This window comes from Mustela lutreola, chromosome 18 (assembly GCF_030435805.1).
Source record: "Mustela lutreola isolate mMusLut2 chromosome 18, mMusLut2.pri, whole genome shotgun sequence".
In the NCBI taxonomy this organism is placed as follows: domain Eukaryota; kingdom Metazoa; phylum Chordata; class Mammalia; order Carnivora; family Mustelidae; genus Mustela; species Mustela lutreola.
The window spans coordinates 28,394,269-28,414,202 of record NC_081307.1 but is presented as its reverse complement, the minus strand read 5'-3'; the positions used below and the strand labels follow the sequence as shown (position 1 = coordinate 28,414,202).

General features: G+C 45.1%; 1 protein-coding gene across 5 annotated transcripts in view; it reads left to right on the top strand.

Annotated features, from left to right (window-relative positions):
- Positions 1-19,934, top strand: part of STOX2 (storkhead box 2) — a 247,570-nt gene that overhangs the window by 26,660 nt on the left and 200,976 nt on the right. For 2 of the 5 annotated variants that reach the window (XM_059156278.1, XM_059156279.1), the window contains exons 1-2: positions 10,944-11,286; positions 11,461-11,903. The exons of 2 other annotated variants lie outside the window; for them this stretch is intronic. In XM_059156278.1, the coding sequence (XP_059012261.1) occupies positions 11,552-11,903 (352 nt within the window). In that variant the 5' untranslated portion in view covers positions 10,944-11,286; positions 11,461-11,551. Of the gene's footprint in view, positions 1-10,943; positions 11,287-11,460; positions 11,904-19,934 lie in introns of those variants that run through there. One more of the 5 variants, XM_059156276.1, reaches the window with a different exon arrangement.

Here is a 19,934-nt window from a genome sequence, read left to right as displayed (position 1 = left end):
GCTGCTGCATGGATCAGTGGTTCATGTGTTTTTAATCCCTGAGCAGTAGTCCATGGTACAGATGTCGTACAGTTTGTTCAGTCATTCCCCTGGTGAAGGGCACTGAGTGAGCTGCTTTGTCTTTGACTATTGTGAAGAAAGCCTCTATGAACATTTATGTACAGATTTTTATGTGACTTGAGTTTTCATCGCTCCGACATAAAGAGTGCAGTTTGCTGGGCCATATGGTAACCACATATTTACTTCTATAAGAAACTGCCAAACCGTTTCCCAGGGTGACTGTACCATTTTACATTTCCACCAGCAGTGTATGAGTGATACGATTTCTCTGCATCTTCACCAGCATTTGGTGTTGCCACTATTTTTAATTTTAGCCATTCTGAGAGTTTTATAACGATAGCGCATTGTGGTTTTAATTTGCATTTTCCTGATAGTTAATGATGTTGAAGCTCTTTTCATGTGCTTTCCTGATACCTGTATATCCTCATTGGTGAAATATCACTTCATGTCTTTTGCTGATTTTCTAATTGGGCTACTTATCTTTTTGCCATTAAGTTTTGAAGGTTATCTATATACTCTGGATACAAGTTCCTTACATGATTTGCAAATATTTTCTTCCAGCATATAGGTTATCTTTTCAGTTTCTCAATAGTATCTTTTGATGTACAAAAGGTCTTAATTTCGATTAAATCCAATTTATCAGTTTTTTAAATTCCAGGTACTTCTAGTGTCGTATGTAAGAAATCATTGCTTAACACAAGGTCAGGAAGATTTATTCTCATTTCTTCTAGGATTTTTATAGTGTTAACTCTTACATATTGGTCTATGATAATTTTGAGTAAACGTTTTTTGTATAGTGTGAGGTATTTTTTATTTGTGAGTATCCAGTTGTTTCTGGTTGGAAAGGGTATTTCTTTCTTATTGCATTTGGTTGGCACACTTATTGAAAACCAGAAATGTAAGCATTTATTTCTGGGCTCTCAATCCTTTTTCATTGATTCACATGTCTGTCCATATGCTAGTACTGTACCATCTTGATGACTATAGTATATATTTTTTATTTTAATGACTACACAGTTACAATCTCCTATAAATTCAGGTTCTAATTTAGAACTTCTTGATTCCAGGGCATTCTACCTGAGGACATTCAGAGGCAGGTCCTTGCTCTCAGTCTGTTCCTTCCCCCTTCTCTTCTCACTCCCAGCTCTGTCTCAGTCTCTCGTACACATGTTCAGATGCCCCGAACTTCAGATGTAGTACTGAGGTTCAGTTTCTATGCTGTCTATAAGCAGGGGAAAACACCCTGAGCTCCTAGCGGGCTCTCTCTTGTTCTCCCACATGGGTGGGCTTGCACATCTTAGAGCTCGCCATGATGCACTGAAATCTCTGACCTTTCTTTCTGCCGTATTTTCCTTCTGCCTTTCTCTTTGCCTTCAGAAAGCTCTGCTTGGAAGGGTTCATGCAATCACACATGGTTCACCCAGATAATCTAGGATAATCCTCCTATTTTGAGGTCAACTGACTAGTACCTTAATTACATCCTCAAAGCCCCTTTTTCTGTGTAATGTAACATATTCCTAGCTTCTGGTGATTAGGACCTGGACATTGTTGGAAGGCCATTATTCAGTCTACCACATGAGGGTTAGAATCGTTAAGTTAGTGCTGTGGTTTTTGATTGTCTGAAAATATTTTTAGGTCACCTTCACTTTGGAAGAGCATTGTTATTGGCTGTAGAACTCTAAGTTAGCAGTTATTTTCGTTCTGTATTTAACGAGGTATCATTCCATTGTCTTCTAGCTTCCATCACTTCTACTGAGAAGTCAGCTGTTAATCTCATTATTACACCTTTGAAGACCATGTGCTTTCTTTTCCATTGGCTTCTTTTCCAGTAATCTTTTTGTCTTTGGTTTCCAGCAGTTTTATTTTGATATGCCTGTGGGTGGTTTTCTTTGTGTTTACTCTGCTTTGGCTTCTGAAATCTGTGAGATGATGGTACATATGAATTCTGGAAAATTCTCTTTTGTCATCTCTTCAAATATTTCTTCCTTCCCATTCTCACTTTCCTCTTATGGGATTTGAATTACACACATATTAAAAATTTCCCATATATCATACATATTTCTGTGCCCCTCCCCATTCTTGTTTTCCTTTGTACTTTCAAATCTGCATATTTCCTGTTGACCTATTTTTTAGTTCACCAATTCTTTCTTGTATTGTATTGTATTGTATTGTATTTTGTGTATATATACATATACATGTATATATTGTATATGTTATTCATAAACCCATATTTTGAGTTTTAATTTTGGAAATTGTACTTCACATTTTAGGGTTTCATTTGATGTGTGTGTGTGTGTGTTTAAGGATTTCTGTTCTGTGGTAAAATCCTCTATTGGTTTCTTTTTCTCCATCTTGTCTTCCATTTTCTCAAACGTATTATAGTTATTTTAAAATTCTTTTCTCGTATGGGTCTGTTTCTAGTACATATATTTCTTCCTTAGGGACTCAATAGAGTTCTTTTCCTTGGCATTGTAATTTTTAAATGAATGAAGCGTGTGTGTGTTTAAAATATTTTCTTTTCCCAGGGAGAGTTTACCCTTTTCCTTGCTAAGGAGATAGAGTGGGGTCAGGTCACGTCAGTTCGCTAAGGGGCTGAAGCAGATTATGGTCTGGATTGAAGTTTTGGCAAAGCTCAGTTTACAGTTGGTTCACCCCCCTCACATGCTGATGTCCTCTGAAACTTTCAGCTGAGAGCTTGATGTGTGTGCTGGGGCTCTGCCCCCTGGACATATCATGAACTCCAATCTTTGTCTCATTGTTATACTGAGATTGCCAAAGGCTTTCCTTTTCTGAGGGGTTCAGCCCAGCTTTTCTTCCTCTCATCCTTTGCAGCTCTCTTAAAGAGAAACTTTCCTCATTTGAGACCTTCCAGTTATGTCATTTCAGCTGCATAAAACTGCCAAAACTCTGTGGGTTTCTGCATCAACCAGGAGCAGTTCCCTCATCAGGCAAAGACTGGATTTTCAGCTTCTGCTCATATCCAGGAATTGGACAGAGCATTTCCTCTGGGGAAAGTGGCTACAGAAGGTCAGCTTACTTCTTCATGGGTCTTCCCTCTGAAATTTTATTTCTTTCTTTCCTTCGTCCTTCAGCAACTATGTGATGCCTTTAAGCAGACAATGTTTATATTTTATATAGCTTTTCTAGGTTCCTGGCAAAATCACTGGTCTGACATTAACAACTCCATCCCACTTAGAAGCATAATGTCAGTGCTGGAGGTGGTACTTTTGATATACATAATTTTAAATGCTTGCACAGAGAAATTTTTAGACTATATAGTGTGCTCTGTTGCCAGAAATGGGAAACCTACATGCACTTTTTTCTTGATAATCAACATGTTTTCAAAGAAAACATGTTGTCTTTGTTGTATGTATATATTTAATTCTCATATGAAATACAATATTTAGACGTGGAGCACTTATCTAATTAGTTTTCCAAATTACATTTAGGCATTTAAAAATATTTAAGTACAATAAATAGAATAAATTGAAAGTGATGAGCTGGAAAGACACCAGGATTTGTAATAACTGCCACAGATGGTAAAAAATTCTTGTCAATGTGCCACTTATTTTGTACTTCTAAATTATCAAAACAATCCCCATTAAGAGTATAAAGAAAATGTGAACAAACTGCCAACAAAACCACATTTTTTTTTTTTTTTTGTGAGAGGAGTTATCTATATTTTTCATCGGCAATAAATGGAATAAATGTTTTGAAGTTAATAACTTTATCTTGAATCATTAAGAGTAGCCAGCTACATTTAATATTTTTCTAAATGCTTTATTTAGTCACATTTCTAATGTAATTAAGTGTAAAACAGCAAAAGAATCTAATTCTGCTTATAATCGAATGCCCAAGATAGATGGTTTTGGAATTCCACTTTTGGACAAATACAACATGAATTAGATCATTTAGCTTCCTCTCGTGAATGACTGTGTTTCTGCCTTTTAAAATGTTTTGATATCTGCATGTTTCAGATAGCAGTTATCTGATTAATCATAGCATTTTCCTAAAACTGTCTATTTTTAGCTGCCCCTTCTTTTGCCTTTGGAGATCTGCCATGTGCAGTGATCTCAGAGGGGGAGGGCCTGTTTACTGGAGAATGTGTACTTTGGGCAAGATGGCAGGGTCCTGACAGGTTGTAATTTCCACGGTTGGAGATCTCTGACACTGAGCATTCACTTCCCTATCTGGAGGACACATAATCAAGGGTAGAACTTGGCAATTATATTTTAAAAAACCCAACAGATAAGGAACTGAGTCCATTCCAGTGAGTAGGAGAAAATATACAAACATTGTGTTTGCTTTATCGTGTTGCTTTGTTATTAATGTCAGCCATTTTTATTTCAGTGGAATAGCAATGAGGTGTTATATATGTTCTTCTATGCACTTATAAAATTAATGATGATATAGTATGTATTAGAGCAGCACTTTGCCATTTTTTTTTCCTCCAACACCAGAACTTTAATGAGGAATACCTTTTACATGAGGGATACAACCCCTTGGGAATGTTAGTGAAATGCATGAATCCCTCCACCCCTTCCTTTCCTGATCTAAAAAGCCTTGTAGTTTGCAGAGGAATGAGAGTAAACTTATTGGAGGAACTTTGAATCTAGCCTAATTTAAAAATAAATAGAAAGGAATCAATCCTGAACAGACACTCTATTGTTAATAACCAGTTTCTGTGACACACTTCTCAGTGATAGATACTCGTTCCTGGAACATATGCTTTAGTTTGGAAAGAGCTGTATGGAATTCATGAATATCATACAATAAATACCTACCTTTCAAGCATTCGCTCAATATCCTACTGTATAAACTCTTAGCTTGTTCTCAATGTCACCCATTTAGTGAACTACTGCTTCGTTTTATCCCTCCCACTTTTCTGCTCCTGTGGGATACCCAGAAGTACATGCTTCTACCATTGCACCAAAAGACAAAATTTCATTTCAGGGAGATTATTAGTCTTTTGTCTCTTATAAAATGTGAGCTCCCCCCAAATAAAGACTAGGTCATATTTTTCTGTGTCTCGGACTCAGCACAGCACCTGGAATACAGTGACTATCTGTCATATGATTGTTAATGAATGGGAACAAGATTTAGTGATTCTCAGTCGCTCAGAGTTGAAGCCCAAGGCATGCGTGCTAATGGTATGGACAACCAGCATTACAAAACATTACATGAAAAAAACCCATGAATTTGCTGTAGCTGATGGAAGTTTTGTTCAAATAAAAATGATTTTTGCATGAAATTTAGGGTTATTGAATTGGGTTTACAATAACAGGCAGAAAAATTGTAAAATATTTTCATGGGGGATAAAGTATTATTCTAGACTGGTTTCTCCCCTTAATTGCTGCTGTGCATAACTCTAGGAACTGAGCACACACGAACCACTAACAGAAACACAAGACGAAGAAAAATAGATTTTGTACACTGGTCTTTGAAAATTGGTTTTGACTGGATGGGCTTCTGCCACTGCCAATGAGATGCCAAGGCCAGTGCCATATGACAGCCAGAGTACGTGGGGTGGGGGGGTGGTCATGGCCTTGTCATTGTCAATGAAGGCATTATTCAAAAACATCTCAAGAAACATCTAGATGAACCATCTTAGTTTTTAGGCTCTGTGAGTCTCTCAGTTACGGTGGCAGTCTTGAATTTTGCCCTGGAAAAGATGAACCATTTGGGGGAAAACTGAGTGAGGAATCAGAGTAGCAGCTGGGAGCACTTTGAGCCATTTTGAAAAGTGTCTCGGGCAATGAAAACGACTTCCATGTAAGGAAGATCAATTTGGTCTTGACTGTGGTAAGAATGTGTGGTAGGTTGTTGGAAGAAGTGAAGCATGTGATATACTTTTGCAGTCTTTTCAATATCAAATTAATTCTAAACCACAAAATATAGTCAATATCGTCAAGCAAGTGATTCACACATGTCTGCTATGATAATAAGATGATCATTAACTCTTTGAAGAAGAGTGAAAAGGCCTTATAGTAGAGTTGTCAAGAGCACAGGCTGTGTGTGGATTTGAATCCTTACTTGATGACCTAACATCTGAGTCCCTGAGCATGTTATGCTTAACATCTCTGTGGATCAGTTTCCCATCTGTAAATATAGAATGACAACAGTATCTACAGCATAGGGTTGTCATGTGGAGGAAATGAATGAATAATATATGTAACGTACTTAGTGTGGGATGCATTCCGTAGGAAGCACAATATAAATGTTAGTTATTTTTATTATTAATCTAGGAAAGGATGTTACAGACACATAATTCAGGTCATCAATAATCAATTCATTCCAGATAGTAGGTAAGCATGTACTCATAAGGGTCAAATAAAATCATTACTACTGCATGAGTGGTGTGACACTGTGAAGGGTGTAAGTGAATTACCCTTGAAATAACTATTTAAGAAGCTTTTTTCCCTTTAATTTTATTTATTTATTTTTTTTTTAGTAATCTCTACATGCAATGTGGAGCTTGGACTTCTGACCCCAAGATCAAGAGTCACATGCTCTACCAACTGAGCCAACCTGGTGCCTTTAAAGTTATTTATTTACTTATTTACTTTTGTATTATGAGGCTTTTAATTAGATAACGTGGTGACCCCATGCTTATGGAAGTTTGTGGAAATTCTAGACTCCTGTTGCAGCAAGATTTTATTAAGTGGTTTGTGCAGACGCCATTGTTCCTGACACATTAATTGATGCCTTCAATGTATTAGTCTAAATCCCACTACAACCCTGGTGATATAAAAATAACATGGCAGCACTTCCTTTTTCTTTCTACGAGTTGACTTTCCATAGGTACCACACTCAGGATGTTATTGAAATATGGTTTCCTGCCTGGATTCTTTACACATTTGAGTTCCATAAGAAGCATGCAAATACTGCCACAGCCAATAGTGGTCCCCTTATCTATGACTTTATAACCAATCACCTCAAAACTATGATGAAAAACGGCTGCACTTTATTGTGCTCACCATTCTGTGGGGTAGACATTCAGGTAGGGCTCACCTGTGCTACACTAAGTTGGAAGCTCCAGCTGGAGTGACTTAAAGACCCGGACATGTCTAGACTGGAGTTCAGTCTGGGGTCCCGGTTCTTCTCCACTTGGTGTCAGCTGGGACTAGAATGTCTCCTTTACTCCCACGAATAAAGTTTCTGGTTGCTGGGGCTGGGATGGCAAGCATGGCTGGGAGTTGGCAGGCACAGTCCTTTCTCTCTCCATACCCTCTTCATGTGGCTAGCTCAGGCGTCCTCACAACATGATGATCTCAGCGGAGTTGCACTTGTTACATGGTGGCTGGCTTCCAAGAGGCGGGAGTGAGAACGATGAATCCAATAAGGTCCATGCCCAGAGCTGGCACAGTATCAATTCAGCTCTATTCTGTTGGGCAAAGCAATCACAGGGCCTGGCCAGAGTCAAGGAGGTAGAGAGAGAGAGAGAGAGAGAGAGAGACAGACAGACACACACTACCTCTTGCTGAGGGAGTGGCAAAGTTGTATTACAGAAATGCACGTACCTGGGCAATATCATGGCAGCCGTCTTTAGAAAACACTGCCGGCCACCAGCAGAAATTCCAAAGGGAAGGCCCTTAGGCTGGAATGTACCTCCCTGAGTGATGATTGTCTGAACTTCTGTTATACCCCAGCGGACAATCAGCAATTGATAAGCCCAGACAAGAGAAAGTTCAGCAACACCCTCTCTCCCCACCAGAATGGCAGGCGGTTGACTGCAGGCAGTGGGGAGAAATGCTGACAGAGAAGTTCATTCACAGTGCTCTCTCCTCCTGCACAAGTCCCACTCAATCTTGAACCTCAGGATTGAGACAGCCGAGGCAAGTGTTCTCCCCAGTGTTGGAGTTGGGTTTGGGGGTTTCTTATTTGATTAGTACTCAAAGAGTTTTTCACTGTTTTTCCTGAGTGTTTTCAAGGAAATTGGTGCAAGCCTTTCTTCTGAATGATGTAACATCAGGTCTGTCTGGTGGGTTCTTAGTTCCCTTGGAGGCTGCAGTGAACGCTGAACAAGCATGGATTTTGGAGTCATAGGTCTGGTTGAAATTTTGGATTGATCAACTATTAGTTTCACCTTAGGCAAATTATTTAACGTCTGTGAACTGCAGTTTTCTCAATGGGAAAATTGAAATAATAATTGTTTCTCCACATTGAATTTTTTTAAAAAAGATTTTATTCATTTGACAGAGATCACAAGTAGGCAGAGAGGCAGGCAGAGAGAGAGGGAGAAGCAGGCTCCCTGCTGAGCAGGGAGCCCGATGTGGGGCTTGATCCCACGACCCTGAGATCATGACCTGAGCCGAAGGCAGCGGCTTAACCCACTGAGCCACCCAGGCACCCCTCCACATTGAATTTTGTAAGAATGAGGCATTTGATAAATGTTGAACACCCTTCCTTGGAAAATAACCATGAAATCTTCATGCTATTTGGGTCAACATAAAGGTCACGAAAACTGAATCTAGGAAAGGAAATAGTTCCTTGCTGAGCAACGTTTGCACCTTCAATTGGGGCTGGGGAGGGGGGCAAAGAGAGAGGAAGATAGAGGAAGAAAAGAAAGCTATATTCGTAGACAGATTTTGGTGAACTGACATGGAGCACAAGCAATCGAGCTCATGCATATCTGGGGACAAAGGGTTATTGAGAATGAAAACGTGTTGGGCTACTTATCTCAAAGATATCATTGCCATTGTGTTTATCCTCTAAAAAAATCACAATAATATAACATACATAAAAAGTTCTTAGCACATTACAGTGTAATGTAATCATAGATGCCCCTAATAATGCTAATGGGGCTGATCATGCAGGTGAGGATAGTGGTAAGAATAGATTAGATAGCTCCTTAGATTAATGTCATTGAGTTCTGATAGTATTAGACTCTCATGTGACCCTACTTGTTCAGAGGATCAGTAGTGTTTTGTGTGCGTGTGTGCACATGTGTGAAGAGCTTGCTAGCTGTATGTGAGAGCATTTATATTAGAAGTTGCGCCTTTAATTTGTCACACTATTGAAAACCTCGTAAAAATGAAACCTTTTCATTGGTAGACAGCCTCTAAGACGATTCCTACATCCTGGTCTTCATATCTTTGTGTAATCCTCTCCCTTGGAGTTGGGATTTGCTTGAGTGAGTCACTTCTAGCAAACCGAATGCAACGGAGGTGATGGGAGGTCATCTCTAGGATTGGATTGTGATTTCCAAATTAGGTGATCTGAGGGGAGGCATCTAGCATGTTGTGAGATGCCTTATGTAGACGTTCATATTGTTAGGAAAAGAGTAAGTCTCTGGAGAGGGAGGAACTAAGACCCTCAGTCCAACCACACTCAAGGAACTGAATCTTGCCAATTACAATGCGAGTGAACTTGACAGAGCATGCACACCGAACGAGCCTTCAGATGAGACTACAGCCTTGTTTGCCGGCAACTGTAGAGAGACTTTGAACTGGAGGCATCTGGTTGGACCATGCCCGGATTCCCACCTCACAGAAAGTGTCAGATAATGAATGCTTGTTGTTTTAAGCTGCTACATCTTGGGGTGATTTATTATACCACAATAGATACCTACTACAGACGTAAAATATCATTTATTCAAGAAGCACCGCTGAAGGACTTTTTTGAAAATTTTATCTGCCAGTGGTTGGTTGGCTAAATGGAACAGATATAAAAGCGCAGGGGTTGAGCCTTGGAGACAAACTGTCTAGGTTTAGACTGCAGTTCTACTATGTTATGACTGGAAAACCTAGACGAATTGCATTCTTTTTTTTTTTTTTTTTAGATTTTATTTATTTGTCAGAGAGAAAGAGCGTGCATGCACAAGGATGGGGAGCGACAGGCAGAGGTAAAGGGAGAAGCAGGCTCCCGACTGAGCAACGAGCCTGGTGCAGGACTGAGGGACTCCATCTCAGGACCGGATCATGACGTGAGCCGCAGGCAGACGCTTAACTGACTGAGCCACCCAAGTGTCCCATTTACTTACATTCTTTTTGCTTAGTTTCCTCTTCCATAGAATGGGGATGGTAATATCTAACTTACAGGGCTGTTATGAGGATTAAAGACCCTTGCATTCCAGGAGCACTGAATGAATTTTGCTCTATCATCAAGGGAGATTACTGCCCAAGGAAGATAGGGACCCTGGGAGCCTCATGTGGGAAGGGTATGCCCACAGGGCTGGTCCAGACATCTTCCAGTGAACTCCTAAGGCCTGCATTTGGGAAAAGGGGCTTTCCCTGAAGATGCAAGGAGAGGGCAGGCTTGAGTCTTACTCTTGACTAAAACATAGCTCTAAGACCTTTGAGCCTAGAGAGCAGAAGCTGGAAAGCCCGTTGTTTGAAAGCTTCAAGCAATCTTTCTAGAGTTAGCTTTCTGAATATACTATTCCTTTGTGTATTCTAGGAAACATTCTTTGTTCTGGAAAAATCATTCACATGGAGCATTAACCCTTATGCTCCTCTTGATAGTCTTTCTTTTATTTTTTTTTAAATCATCTCTTTAGATATATGACAACTATGTATAGTGTTTCTCAATGAAAAATAAGCAAAACACAGTTTTGTAGAGAAGCAACCTTAACGAAGGTTTTTGTTTGTTTGTTTGTTTGTTTTCCTTTTAAAGCATGATGGTTACCTTTCCTGGTAATATCTGTGTTCTCTTCACCAAGGGAGTGTTGTGTAGACAACACAGGGAATTACTAGGTGTCTTCTGTAGCAGTCCCACGGTGCATGATGGAGATATGACAGGAGAGTGCCACAAGTTTGGGAGGAGGGACTGATGACACGTTTGTGTGGTTTGTCTAAGTTTTTTAAAAAGCGACTTCCCAGGGCCCATCAACCAGTCAACTAGCTAATCCACTTGTTCCAGCAAGAGGTGGGAGGTGGGGGGTGGAGCGTGGGGAGGAGCGACACTCGGCTCGGGAATCTTTGCCTTCCAAGTGTCGCTGTGCGTCGCCCCCCTCTACCCCCCCGCGCCCTGAGCCTCTAGGTCTCCTCTGAGCCCTGCCACCTAAACGCACCCCCCACCTCTGGCCTTCCGGGCCACCTCGAACACCTTCCACTTCGGACTCCTGGAGAGTTCGGTTAAGTCCAGCCCAGAGGGCTCCGGGCCTCGGCGCGACTGCCCTCCTCCTCCAGCGTCTCCGCCCCCTGCCGGGCCCGCCGGGCGCCGAGGGAGGCCAGGGTGCCGCCGCCGGAAAATGAGCGGTGCCCGGAGGGTGGCCGGGAGCTGCAGGTAACGCGCGCCAGGGCTGGGGCCTGAGCGGGCTCCGCGCACGGTCCCCTTCCCGGCGCGGCGACCCCGGGGCTACGCGGGGGGTCCCGGGCGGCTGGGGCGCGGGGCTGGGGAGGGGGGCGCGGCCAGCCCCGGCGCGGGTGGGGGCACTAACGCTCCCCGCCTGTCGCGCAGCGACGTTCCGGCGGCTGTTCCCGGGAGCGGCGGGAGGCGGCGGCGGCGCTGAGCGGGGGCCGCGCGGCGCGGGCGCCGGCTGCTTCGGGAGATGGAGAAGTTTCTGCAGATCGCACCTCACTCTCTGGCCATCGTCCTGGGCCCGGCCGAGGGGCCCACGGGGGAGAGGTCCGGGGCCGCCCAGCCCGCGCCCTCGGCCCAGCCCCGCCAGCTCGCCCGGCACCACATCGGCTACGAGATCTTCGCCGACTTCAAAGCCGAGAACATGCAGCACTTCTGGAACAAGAAGGTCACGGCCGCGGTGGCCGAGACCTTCTTCCTGGGCTGGATCGACGAGCAGGTCCTGTTGATCCAGGGCAAGGAGGAGCATCTGGAGGCGCTGCGCGAGGGCTGGACGCGCCGGGCGCTGCGGCCGCCCTCGGGCTTCCACATCCGCTGCCTCGGTGAGTCCGGCCGCCGCCCGCGCCGTCCCGCCCGGAGCCCGCGCAGAGCCCGCGTCGGGCCCCGCGACGGGGACGGCCGGCTCCCGGGGGCGCCCCGCGCCTCCCTCCGCCTCCGAGCCGCGGCCGGGGCAGGGGCCGGCGGGCCTCCGCGAGCGCGGGATTGGGGAACTTCCTGGCACCTAAAACCGGGACTCGTACCTTTCCCCACACCCCCCTCCTCCCCCGGAGCCTCCCGGCGGCGCGGGCGGCGCGCTCCAGCGGGGCGGTGCCTGGGGCCGGCCAGGTAGGGGCGGCGCGGGAGGCTCTGCCGTGCTGCCTGCTGCGCGCTGCCGGGATCCGGCCGGGGAGGCGAGCGATCGCGAGGGAAGTCCGGAGAGCATTCGGGTCGCATCAGGTAGCATCGGGCTCCGCCGCGGGAGGCGGCGGCGGGCAGTTCAGGTGCGCGGCGACCCCCACGCGGTCCCTCGACGTCCTCTCCGCGGGCGACCACCCTGACCCTCGGCGCGGCTCTGGGGCGCGTGGGTGTCGGGCGCCGGCTTTTCTGTGCCGGACAGAGCTGTGGATTTAGTTTGCAAGGTCTTGCCTCCGGTTCGTCTTTCTTTAGTTTTGTGTGTTTGAAGGTTTAAGAAGGGACATGAGGAAATCAGGCAACAGTCTGGTCCTCAACAAAAGAAGAGTGTGTGTGTGTTGGGGGGAGAGCCCTAAAGGTTTAGTCGCTGCGCGCTTCCAGTGTTGCCCGACTTGCTGTTTGCTTTTGTATTTGCTTTCCTATGTTCTTGATCCAGATTGCATTTCTTTTAGAATAAGGTACAAGTTTTGTACCTTGGGCCCAGTGGTTAACAACGTGCATGGTAACATAGTAGTGTTTGATGCAACGACTTCAAGAAAGAAAGCGTTCTTTCTAGTACCGCGGTTTAGGAATTCTTTCGTGACGTTTTGGGAGGAGGTCAAAAGTTCAAACGCGAAAACACTGTAAAACCGCCTTTTTCGTTGCCCACTCTTGCTACGCTGCTTCCTCTGACCGATTAGCTTGTACCTGTTCGTGTGTATTCCTGTATGCCTATTGCCAATCGATAGCATTTTTTATTTAGTGGCATTTTGTCTGTTTTTGCATAGCAGAAATCTTTACAAAGCTTCCTTTGAATTGAGTAGACAAAAAAACCAGGAAGGCTTGCATCTTGAGTGTTTTGTAACCCATGCCAAATTTCAAAAGGTGCTTTAGTTTAGTTTAGTTTTTTTTTTACTTTAGCAAAACCCACAGTGGACTACCTGTAATTAAGCTGCCTTAGTAAAGGGCCAAGGTTAATGCCTCTGAGGCTTCATCTGCTCTTGATGTTCGGCTGCAACACACCAGGAAGCAGGGATATATGCAATTATTTTTATACTCTGTCTAGATGACAGCATTTAATAGTCTTCTTTTAAACTTGACTTCATTCTAATTTTTTTCCCTATTCATTTTCAAAAATCTCAAACATAGAAAGGTAGCCTAATTCAAAAATCTTACATTGAATTCCCATGTACCCATCATCCAACTTTGAAATACATTAGGACTTGGCCAGTCTGATTTCGCCTCCTCCCTTGTTCTCCACCTAATGCCCTTTTGAAATCCCAGACATTGTTTCAATAGCATTTGACTTGTAAATATCAGTTCATATTTTTTTTTTATTTCAGCAGAATTTATAAAGTTGTTGGAATTGGGGATCTCTTCTATGAACCAAAGAGAAATATTTTGGCAATTTGGAAGTCTCCAAGTTGCTGTCGTGGATTGACCATTGTCCCGATCCGGCTGGGTAGTCTGGGCCGTCTCCAGCTGATGGGGTGGGCGCAGCCCCTGCATTGTTCAACCCCCCACCCCACCCCCACACGCACACACTCAGTACCCTGATGGGGTGCAAAGAAAAAGCCTCCCCAGACAGGAGCATCAGATAAAGGAGCAGGAGTGATGTCTGCTGGGATCCAAGTGGTCACTTTCTTTTGAGCTGATTTGGGGGTTCAGAATTTCTACTGGAATTCCAGTGGCGCTTCAGTAATGACTGTAAAATGCTGAGTTGTTGGAGAGAGTTTATCTGCTCTAAGAATTCTCTGTGGGAGCCTCGGTGTCTGCCGCAGGATGGAAGGTGCAAGCAATTCCAAATGGCTTTGGCCTGTAACTCCAAACCATGTGGTTCTCACCAACTGTAAAATTTCGGAAAATTTCAGAAAAAATTTCACAGAACTGGGCAGGGCTTTTAAGGGAGTGAGGAGCAGGTTCTTCTGCCTTGTGAGCTGGCAGGGAGGATTCCCAGAGCTGAGGCTTGAGCTAGAACGCGTGCGCATGGGGGGTGCATGGGGTTCATTCAGAACACCACAGCTTTTCTCTGCAGGCAGGAGCAGGAGCAGAATTACCAGGTTGGGGAGCTCATGACCTGTTTGGAAACTGGCTGGTGCGGGCAGCTGGGGAGAAGGGTGTGATCCAACAACTCGAAAGGAGGCTAGGCCCAGGCGTACCCATGTGGAAGCCACTGGTGGCTTTTGAGCGGGAAGAGGGGTGATATGATTTGCTTGCTGGTATAAGGAAAGTTCTGGGGCCAGTGGGATTGGGGGATGGGACTGGAAGGGGGTCAGACACAGGAACCCCAGCTAAGTTCGTGGACACGGTTGTGGGGAGAGGTGATGGGAGCTGTATTAGGGCAGTCACTCTCTAAGGTACATCCCATGGTCAAGGGTTGGTTCCTTAAGAAGATACCATTTATCTGGGCTATGTCTGGAGGGCCTTCCTGTCCCAGCTCCTAACTCACGGACCTTTGTGTGCAGTTCACGTACTCCTCCTCCGAGGGCTCAGGTTTTCCCACCTGCCAGCCTTAGTCAGACCCCACGGTCAATGCCGTGGGGTCTCCTGACTTCACTTCTCAGTTCTCTGTCCCTGCCAGTGGTTCCTTTTATTTCCCCAGTTCATCCTTCGATATTCAAATGCTTGGCACCAAAGATGCTGTATGCTTTTTAGACTTTAAATCAGAACTTGTGTTTTATATTATAAAGTTGTTTAGAACTTATGGGCATCAAGATTTTATTCTAATTCAGTATGTTTATTGGTTTTCTCAAAAGAAGTTGCTCTCTTATGGTGGTGTCTCCAAGTTGTAGAATTTTAGGACAGAATTGTGTGGGTTTTGTCTTTTACACATACACACACATATATGTATTTATTTATTTATAAGAGGGAGGCAGGGAGGGGCAGAGGCAGAGGGAGGGAGACAATCTCAAGCAGGCGCCGTCCTGAGTGTGGAGCATTGCGGGGCTCAATCCCCCCACTCTGAGATCATGACCTGAGTCCAAACAGAGTCAGACGCTTAGTCGACTGAGCCACCCAGGTGCTCCCAGAAGAGTTTTCTATTTTGTTTGTTTTTTAAAAAAATATATTCTCATGGGGGTGCCTGACTGGCTCAGTTCATAGAGCATGTGATTCTTGATCTTGGGGTTATGAGTTTATTTAAAAAACAACAGCAGGGGCACCTGGGTGGCTCCCTTGGTTAAGTGACCACCTCTTGAAATTCAGCTCAGGGTGTGATCTCAGAGGGTTGTGGGATCGAGCCTCACATCTGGCTCCAGGCTCCGTGTGGAGTCTGTATCTCCCTGTCCCTCTGCTTCTCCCCACTCTTGTTCTCTCTCTAAAATAAATAAATAAAACCTTCAAACAACAACAACAACAAAACCAAACAAAAAACGTATTCTCCCAAAAAACTTTGTATATACCCCCCCAGAGGTTTATTTTACTTAAGTCAACTTCAAATTGAAAATAACACTCAGAGACAGATGGTGGGGATTGCTTCATGAGTGTTACGAAGCTTTTTGAAAGAGAGCGACTGATTCATCCAGCAACTGCAACACCTACCACTTCTAGGATCTGTTCTGGGAACGGAAGTAGACAACAGGTCGGACACAGCCCTTGTACTTCTGGAAGATCCCTTCTAGTGGGGCAGCAGACATTTCAAAAATTCAACAAAGATAGAAGAATTTCACAGAGCCTCAAGTGCGGTTGCCAAAGGTGCTTAGGCAAAGGAGAGCGACTTCTTCGCTTTCTGCGGTGAAGCTAGCGCCCTTCCCCACCAGTGTGCAGAGCGACTGTTCTGTAATAACCGCTCCTTTGTGGAGCACTTGAGTGATGATGGGTCTGCGGACAACGGGAGAGCACATGGGAATCAGCTTGACCTGCTGGAGGAACAGGAAGGAGCGGCGGCTGGCTGAACCAGCAGCAGAACGGAAGTGGAAGGCGGCCCAGGAGATGAGGCCAGAGGGCCTGGAGGCCTGCGATTTTCTTCCGAGCTAACAAGGCGTTGAGCATCCAGTGAGCATAGAGCACCGGTAGGGGTTCTGAAGAAAATCCAGAAAATATCCAGAAGAGCTTCAGACACGGGCCTCACTCTTAGAGAACCTTACCTCGCATGTGAAAAATCTCAGGATGAACTCTAAAACAGCCAAAGATGGTGCATTTCAAATTTTATTTCTGGCTGGTCACAAAAAATATTCTTATGAATTACCTCACTCTGGCTCAAAGATATTTTCAGCAAAGGCGTGTCAGTTTCATTGTAATAAAGCTTTGAGAATGAACTTCTGGGACTCACGGGCTTGCTGTGACAACCAGGAGGCTTGGCAGGCGTTTGTGAATTTTACCCGGAGCACGTGTTTCTCTCCCTCTTGCATTAAGAGGTAAATTTGTCAGTTATCCCCAAGTTCTTTTTAAAGGAGTGTAAAACCGAAAGGTGTCCGTGTTCTCTTGTCCCAGAGTATAAGCACTCCAGTGCTTTGGGGTAAAACAAACTACTTGCTGCAAATAACTTTAAAGGTTTCATCCTGCTTAAAGGATCTCATACGCTGATGTGCATGGGGTTTGATGTGGATGGCGTGGATGACTTTACCATAGTCCCTTTAAAGTTTGCAGATGTACCTGAGTCGTTATTCTGCTCAGTTCATGCATTCCTAATACAAGTTTTTGACACCTTTCATTCTGTATTATAGCTATAAATATAATCATAGGCTTGTTTTTTTACTTTATTTTTGTTTAAGATTTTATTTATTTGTTGGGGAGAGAGAGCACACAAGCAGGGGGAGCAGCAGAGAGAGAGAGAGAGAGAGAGAAGCAGGCTCCTGACTGAGCAAGGAACCCAATGTGGGGCTCGGTTCCAGGATCCCGGGATCATGACCTTAGCTGAAATCAGGAGTCGGATGCCTAACTGAGTCACCCAGGTGCCCCACAGTCAATCTCTCTTGATAGAGAACAGCAAATTAGGACATTATCAAGGAATAGAACTAGAGGCAGCTTGAAGAATTTGATAAGTGACCTCGATAAAGAGGATCCATCAGAGTCTTTTTGGGGCAAAGATGAAGGTAAGCCTGTTTAGGAGGGCAGAGAAGGTCCCCAGGGCTGTGGACACCGTGTGGAACAGACCGGGTCTTAAGGCGTTCTTATGATGTTAACAGTATGAAAGCCTACCTCCGTGCTGTCAGTTTCACTCCTAAGACACGAGGAAACACAATAAATTCCTGTATTTTTTCAGTGTCTTGCGAAGCCCCGAAAATACTTTTGCTGCTTATGAACTGATTTAGTAGTCTGTTCAAAATAACCATCGTCTCAAGAATCTAGGGCCCTGGGGGTCCCTAAGGGCTTACTAATATCTTCAGGGGGCGCAGTGCAGTCCGCGGGGAGTTCATCTTCTTACCACCTGAGATCGCTGTAGCCTGTGTCCTCGCAGTCAGCCCGGGGCGCTGAGGGGACACTGGCTGCAAGGATGGCTGCAGGCTTCTGCTCTGGTCCTTCTCGGGGAAAGCTGCTGTTTCTTAGCATTCTCCTTCTGTGGCTGCCACACTTCCTCCAAAGCAGTGTCAGATACCCCCCACCCCCCAACTTTCCCTCCAGGGTATGGGCCTTTTTCCCTTTCACACCTTTGCCGCAGTAGATTATGATTCCTTCTCTTCCTTTCTGAGTAGTTTGCTCTCCCCCAGATTTTTCTGGAAACTCAAGTTCCCCTTAGGAATCCATTTACAAGATAATAGAACTCAGCGCCTCCTCTTCTAAGGGGCTTGATCTTCAGAAATTCCAGGCTCCCTTTCCCTGCCCCCTGCCCCCATCACCACTGTGCCACCCCTGAAAGTGACCTTCATGAGTCCTAGACAGTTTTCTGACTCCTTCATGAGGGGGGAGAATGGTCTACATCCTGAACCCCTTGGAGGGTTGATAGGATTCTCAAGACAAAATTTTATTTATCTACAAATATTCCTCACCCTTTGGCTCTTGCCCATTGAGGCTATGTCCTACTTGGGGGATGGGTTGTGCGGTTCCAAGCCCCGTCAGCGGAAGGGGTCTGCATGCCCACCCCAGAATGCCGTCCGTGTTTGCAGCCACTTCCGTGCCAATTCTCAGTTCCTTCCCTCTTTGACTTCAGCTTGGGGGCAACTGTCCTTTATTCCTAAAGTCACAGACCCACTAGCCTTCCAGCTCAGTTTTTTCCTCCTTTTGCTTGCTTGGCAGTGGCCCTAGGGAGGCAGATAGAGCCGGGAGGAGCCGCACCCCAGCAGCGTGGGTTGGAGCGTGCGTGCGAGGGGGAGGCTGGGAGTGTGCAGGAGGCCACGGGTCCATGGCTGACACACACGGAGTGCCAGGGGGAAGCCAGGGCATGGGGGTCACAAGGAAGCATTGAAGACCGTCTGGTGTAGGCGAGGTGCAGGTTGGGTTCCCACTGGACAGTTCTGCCGCGAATCAGGTCCTCCTCTTGGAAGTTTTCTTGTCCCCGTCGGAGAGCATGGGTGGGGACTGAGCTCTGTGCTTTCTCTCTGTGTCAGTCTCATGCGGGCCTGGGGGAGGATCATGGGTTGAAATGTGGGGGCCTGTGGTAGAGGGCTTTCCCCCTGCTGTGTGAAGAAGACTGTCCAGACTGAACAACACACCTTGGCCTTTTCCCTCAAATCTCTGCCTCTGGTCAACCAGCCGGACACTTCTAGACTCTTCCTGAGGCAGAAAACATTGATACAGCTCCATGAGCACTGCTATCCTTCTGGAAAGAAATCCCAACTCTTCATCTCATTGATGATGTATGCTGGGGTCTCAAATTCCCCATATTCCCCCAGATCCTCAAACCGGCTCCCTCCAAAATGCCCTCTCACACCCTCGGTTCTGATGGCCCATCTTTCCCCATGGTTCCCTTCTCGTTTGGTCAGGCCCAGCGTGGAGAGACTTGGAAAGCCTGCTGACTTTGGAGTTAGTACGGAATCTCTGGAGAGATGATCGATTGGTTGTTACAGGAGACTTTATGACCTGCACATTTGCCTGGGTTGATCACTTTCCTTTCATCAGAATCTGGTTATTAATTTGTTTCAAAATAAGAAAGAGGCTTTTAGTTAGTAACGGGGAAGCGCTAATGTAGAGGAAAGAAATCAGTACTTCAGAAACCATGTCTCTGAATGCTCCCAGGCAGTGAGGGTTACACTAACATCTTCTACTCTTTCCTGTATCTTTAACATTTCCTCTTATGCTGAAGGAACATTCTAGAACACAATCTTTATGCTAGATGCTCCTTTATTTTATTAAATATTGACTGGCTGTGCTTCAGAGTTGGTATCAGGGTCAGGAATTGTTCCAAACACTTTGATACATTGTCTCATTTAATCCTTATAGAGGTAGTGCTAACATTATTTCTGTTTCACAGAAGAGAAAACTGAGGTTCAGAGAGTAACCTTGCATGAACAAGCAATTTCAAATTCAACCCAGTAATCCGATTCCAGAGTCTGAGCTGTCAACTTTTTAAAAAGCTGGCTGTCATTTCTTTCTTCCTTTTTTTAAAAAAATCAGACTATTTTAATTGATTGAACTTGGGCTTTGTCAGGGAATCAATGGAGTTCATAACCAAGTCTACCTTCGCAGAATGCCAGATCACCCTGCAATTATTTCCTAGTTCATGGATGTGGAGTTGGAACTGATGTCCTCAGCCACTGGGAGAATCTCCAGGTTAGCTTCCTGACTCTGGAGTAAGTAAGGACCGTTCTGATGCAGAGAGCCTTGTG